At 42.7% G+C, this 6,087-nt stretch overlaps 1 protein-coding gene across 1 annotated transcript in view; it reads left to right on the forward strand.

Annotated features, from left to right (window-relative positions):
* The window catches only part of syt7a (synaptotagmin VIIa), a 94,402-nt gene extending 88,722 nt beyond the window's left edge, over window positions 1–5,680 (forward strand). Inside the window, exons 3-7 of the mRNA XM_056452093.1 lie at window positions 106–373; window positions 448–617; window positions 2,022–2,136; window positions 2,231–2,430; window positions 2,611–5,680. Coding sequence (XP_056308068.1) covers window positions 106–373; window positions 448–617; window positions 2,022–2,136; window positions 2,231–2,430; window positions 2,611–2,715 — 858 coding nt within the window. The 3' untranslated portion in view covers window positions 2,716–5,680. The remainder of the gene's footprint in view (window positions 1–105; window positions 374–447; window positions 618–2,021; window positions 2,137–2,230; window positions 2,431–2,610) is intronic.
* Window positions 5,681–6,087: the final 407 nt, after the last annotated feature.

The following is a 6,087-nucleotide window of genomic DNA, read 5'->3' on the forward strand; positions in this document are numbered from 1 at the left end:
CTCCAGATTGCTCTCTAGCAGATCTCTGGTTATCCAGTTGTGTGTGTTGTTTTTTATGTTTTGTCTCCTGTTGGTCATTCTGTCTCTCTCTGCTACTGTCTGTAGTTGTCTCCGGGGTCAGAGGATGATGACCATGAAGGTCCAGTGAGTGAGAAACTGGGCAGGATTCAGTTTTCTTTGGGCTACAGTTTCCAAGACACGACTCTGACGGTGAAGATACTCAAAGGTCAAGATCTGCCTGCTAAAGACTTCTCTGGGACCTCCGACCCTTTCGTCAAAATCTACCTACTGCCTGACAGAAAGCACAAACTCGAGACCAAAGTCAAGAGAAAAAATCTCAACCCGCACTGGAACGAAACCTTCCTGTTTGAAGGTCAGTTTAGCAGCATTTCAAAGTGTTTACACAACATCGATGTACTAAATATTATTCTGAATGAATTTTCCTAGGGTTCCCATATGAGAAGGTGCGGGAGCGAACGCTGTACCTCCAGGTGCTGGATTATGATCGGTTCAGCCGTAACGACCCAATCGGAGAGGTTTCCATTCCTCTGAATAAAGTGGAGCTTGGACAGCTGAAGTCCTTCTGGAAGGATCTCAAACCCTGCAGTGACGGCAGCGTGAGTCGACACTTTCAGATTTACAAACAAAAAGAAACAAAGTGCAATGTCAACGTATGGATCATTGATGCATAAAATGTTTCTTCAGGATACGTTGATTCTTCAGATCTTTTATTGTGTAAAAAATAACCATTGCACCATTGGCATTTTCTCCAGAACTTAAATAATAAAGCTGTTTTGAAAAGATCATTTTTAGAGTGTAGTTTGAACTGACAGCCAATCAGAACCCATCTATTCTCCACTACAGGTATTTATAGTGTCATAGGGTTAGTATAGGGGTAGTGGGGGAGCTTGGGATGCCTGGTCTTGAATTTGAAGTGTTGGGGGGGGGGGGGGGGGGGTGATTGGGGATTTAATTCAATTGAATTGACCTTTATTTGTATAGTGCTTTTACAATGTAGATTGTGTCAAAGCAGCTTCACATAGAAAATTATAGTAAATTGAAACGGTGTCAGTTCAGTTTTCAGAGTTTAAGTTCAGTTTAGCTCAGTTCAGTGTGGTTTAATATTCAATACTGGGAGTCCAAACACTGAAGAGCAAATCCATCGATGTGCAGCTCTACAGGTCCAGAACCATGCAAGCCAGTGGCGACAGTGGTGAGGAAAAAAACTCACCAATTGGCGAAAGTGAAGAATTAAAAAACCTGGAGAGAAACCAGGCTCAGTTGGGCACGACCATTTCTCCTATGGTCAAACGTCTTGTGCAGAGCTGCAGTCTAGGTGGTGGAGGATGGACGTCAGCGAGACTTGTCTGTCCCTGGAGCATCACAGGAATCAGTCTCATCCTCTCCGCTCCTCCATGACCACCACAGCAGCTGCTCAGGATACGGCCTGGTCCAGGATTATGGAAACCTTGGTAACATCTCGTCACTGGTCATGGATCGCATCAGTGCCGCTGAATAGTCTAGAGGGCCTCTGCTAGAGTATCCCCAGGTGGAAATAGAGAATAAAGAGAATAATTAGCGTAGCTGCTGTTCATAGTGTACATAAACAAGATGCAAAAACCTGCGTGGAGCACATTCATGCATCATACCATTGTGATGCATTTGAGTGTATGCTGTACTAAAAAGATAGGTCTTTAATCTAGTTTTGAACTGCGAGAGTGTGTCTGAGCCTCGGACATTATCAGGTAGGCTATTCCAGAGTTTAGGAGCCATAAATGAGAAGGCTCGACCCCCTTTACTTGACTTTGCTGTTCTAGGTACTACCAAAAGCCCTGAGTTTTGAGATCTTAAAGAGCAGGTTGGATTGTAGCGAGACAGATGTGGGGGCACTTTCATTTTGTTTATTTTGAGGGGGCGCTTTCTCAAAGAGAAAAGAAAGGGCAAGTGCTCAAGCACCCAAAGCCCCCCCTATGCGTGTGCCTGCAGAACACGCTTCTTATTTAAGTGTATGTGTGTTTTAGGGAAGTCGTGGTGATCTGCTGGTGTCTCTTTGTTATAACCCCACTGCCAACACCATCACTGTTAACATCATAAAAGCTCGCAACCTCAAAGCCATGGACATTGGGGGCACCTCAGGTACACAGACACACACTGGTTGAGATGCCATATTTAATATTGATTAGCTGTCATGTGCATAACTCACACCCTCTCATTCTCTGATTGGCTGTAGATCCCTATGTAAAAGTATGGCTAATGCACAAAGACAAGCGAGTGGAAAAGAAGAAGACAGTGACCATCAAACGCTGCCTGAACCCCGTTTTTAATGAATCCTTCCCCTTTGACGTGCCCGCACATGTTCTCCGAGAGACCACCATCATCATCACCGTCATGGATAAAGATCGTCTGAGCCGCAATGATGTCATTGGAAAGGTGAAAACATATTCTTCATTTACATGCTCTTACAAAACTTTTGAAAACAGAAATGGAAATGAGGCGGTAAATTCTTCATGATTCCTAACCTATAATTCCCGACACTTTTGAAAAGAGCGGAAACCATGCTGTGTCCTTCATGCTTGTTTACCAATCTCTCTTTCCCTTTCATTCTTTCAGATTTACCTGTCATGGAAGAGTGGTCCTGGTGAGGTCAAACATTGGAAGGACATGTTGAGCCGGCCACGTACAAATGTGGCACAGTGGCACGCTCTCAAAGCCTGATTCACCCTCTTATTTTCCCATTTCCCCCTCCGACCCCATTTGACCCGATACCCCGTCCTTATGCACAAGACTAACTTGCTGCCAGGCGGCACAACACGGGTACTTTTAGCCATCCACTCTTGTAACCTTTAAGCTTCTGAATCTCTCCTTCACTTTCATCTCTTTTTAACCTGGTAACATGTAGTGCAAATGTAATGGAGGTCAAAAAGTAAGTAGGGGTTACATTGGTGCCGTGACCCAGATTGGAGTGAAGTTTACGGTGAGCGTAACGAAGACCAGCTAGCAGGAGATGTGCAAGTAAACCTCACTCCCATTACCTAAAGAGGTGCTGCAATAGTGACTGACAATAGATCAATGTCATTCTGAAGACACCAGTTTGAACCCTGATTAGAGCACTGCTGGTAGAACCATGTGGGTCAGATAGTTAGAGATGTTCAAGTAAACCTCACTGCCCTCACCTGAGGGGGTACACTAGGGACTGACGTCAGAAGATGCAGTCTTTAGCGTCCTTGTTAGTGCACCTGCCTCCCATGCCTGAGACATCTGTACAAATCCTAATTTGAGAGATGCTAGTAGAACTTGAGGGGCTACACTGGTGCCGTGATTCAGATAGCAGTATGGTTTACAAGGTTGTGTTTAGAGGCCAGAAAGTTGGAAATGTAAACCTCACTGCCCTCACATGAAGAGGTAAACTAGGGACTGATGTCAGAGGATCCAGTCTTTAGCTTCCTTGTTATTGAATCTGTCTCCCATACCAGAGACACCCATTAGAATCCTAATCCAAGTGGTGCTAGTAGAACCGCAGGGGTTACATTGTTCCCATGATCCAGTTGGGAGTGAGGATTAATGTGCAAATGTTAAATTTTGCTAGTCAAGGATTTGCAAGTAAACCTTAATCCACTAGCCTCAAATGCATGATGCTGCAGTCCTTAGTGCCCTTGTTAGTTCACCTGCGTCCCATGCAAGAGACTACCATTCAAATTCTAAGCTAGTAGAACCAGAAGCATTTCATTAGTATTGTTACCTAATGAGAGTGAAATTTTGAAGATTTAGTAGGAGGTTTGTGAGTAAACATCACTTCTGTGTTCTCAAGAGACAAACTAGCAAGTGATCCTTGAGGCTACAGTGATTACCTTGTTGTAATGTCCCCACCTCATGCTGGAATCCTGATCAGAGTAGGTTGAGTAGACCTGATGGGGTTAAATTGGTGCCAAGATCCAGATGGTTTAGGTAGCAATTGTAACAATGCAAGTAATAAATGATTTACAAGTAAACCTCACTCTTCTGGCCCCAAGAGGTTCACTAGCAATCAACACTATAGGCTGAAGTCTATACCATCCATGTTTGCATGCCTGCCTCATATACTGAAGACACCGGTTTGGGTCCCACTCGGAATGCAAGTACAGTTCAGGGGGGTTACATAAAGGCCTGCTTATTAATTAACTCTAATTCAGTTCTTTGATATTGTGTACATTAGCATTCATTTAAGGTTTTTGGGATAACCACTGAAACCAACAAAGCCATTTAATGATGATCTAAGAGCACTCACATTACAACTACATGTTACCAGTATGTAGTTTCCTTCCTGTTTTGATTTTTTTTTACCCACAATTCCCCTGTGTCCTCAGGCTGGAGAGGTTTGACATCTATCTGTTGTGTGAATACATCACCTCAGCCTCGTCCCTCATCTCACTGAACCAACCCCATGTCTAGACCCGCCGACTCATGGGAGCTCATTTGGCAGCCTTTAAATTGGCCACCGGTGAAACGGATCAAGTCACAGGAACTCTGGGAATTGTATTTTCCAGGTCTCAGACATCCCATGCGAGTCCATCGGTCCCGGAGGGCCGCCGTAATTAAAGCCATGAGGGGAAACGAGACGCCCTCTTTCCATTAACAGTCTCTTGTTTTATTTGGTCTCCATTTATAGTTGTTTTTCTCAAAATCCCTGACCTCTCCAAGCCTTTTTCTGCGTCTTACCCACTTGACCTGATTTTCCACACCTTTGTTCTCATTCTATCTATCTTTCCTATCTTTTTTTCTTCTCCTGAGTAAACGCACCGTTTGGTTCAGCTGATAGCCGCAGACATTGAAATCTTACGCCATCTGGAGACCTAGGGACAGCAAATAGACTCCACCACCTCTGTCTCTTTTGCTTTTTTCTCTGTGGTTTCTCTTTATCGCTGGCACAATAGTAGTGAAGTCCCTCTTTTTCTTGGGATCCCTTGTCGTCCGTGTGCTGTGAGTGACGTGTTGTAGATCCAACCAAAATATTGTTAAAAAAACATTAACCACCAATGGCGGAGGAAAGATAACTTCCTTGAAGGATCGTTCCAGGTCTTCTGGGACTTTTGGGAGATATTCTAGATGGAAGAAGAAGAAAAAAACACCTACACAAAAGTAAAACTTGATGTCATCTTTTTTTCACGAAAAGAACATTTGAAGAAACCAATCAGAATTGTTCTTCCAGATTTGCTGTGAAATATAGAAGCAAAAAGTTGATTTTTCGCCACATGCGCCGGATAGTTCTCGCCACACTTTGCTCTAGTGATGTGTTTTTTGTGTACGCTGATAGGGGCTCATCTTTTACAGAAACCCTCCTATTAATGGAAAAAAAACTTGCCTATACCTGCGTATGTGTGCGTATGCGACTGTGTCAGGTAGATGAGGATGAATCTCAAAGAAACTTGTCCGGGTCATATTTTATCCCAAAGTCAAAAGAAAAAATTTGCATTTTGAAAGTTAAGACACATTTTATCCCTAAATAATATATATTTTGTTAAGTGTACACATTAAGGTTATTAATTCCTGCTACTCTAAATTATGATTCTGCCATATGAATATTTAACAGTTTAAATAATAGGGTAAAAGTGCTTATTTGTCAATACAAATAAATGGACCTACTTACGTGCTTTGTTTACTTTGTGCAAAAAATTCCTCGCCTTTGATTTTGCTGTGAAATGTGACCTGGACCTGTTCTTGACAGGTTTCGTGCGTGTATTACAGCATTAATGTGTATCTTCATTGATGTTAAAAATAATCAAAGTGTGTGAATATGCTGCTCTATTTTTCTCATGGCTTCCTTCCGTCTTATTATGAGACTCTTTTACTCTTTTCTCCTCTGAAAAGAGTCGGAGAAACGTGAGCTGCACTTTTTAATGGTGTAACACTGAGAAATATAATAGTAATTGTTAATACAATAATAAATAGTTTTTGTATTTTAAGGGAGGAGCGTTTTAAAGAGCAAATAGCACATTCGGGGAGGCTGGACTGGATTGACAATCTCTACTTTTCTCTCTTTTCTCTAAATGTGATTGTGTTTGTCATTTACGCTGGCATGATGGGGCATGTAAGGTGTGCCGTTGCCATAGG

Source organism: Danio aesculapii, chromosome 25 (assembly GCF_903798145.1).
Source record: "Danio aesculapii chromosome 25, fDanAes4.1, whole genome shotgun sequence".
NCBI lineage: Eukaryota > Metazoa > Chordata > Actinopteri > Cypriniformes > Danionidae > Danio > Danio aesculapii.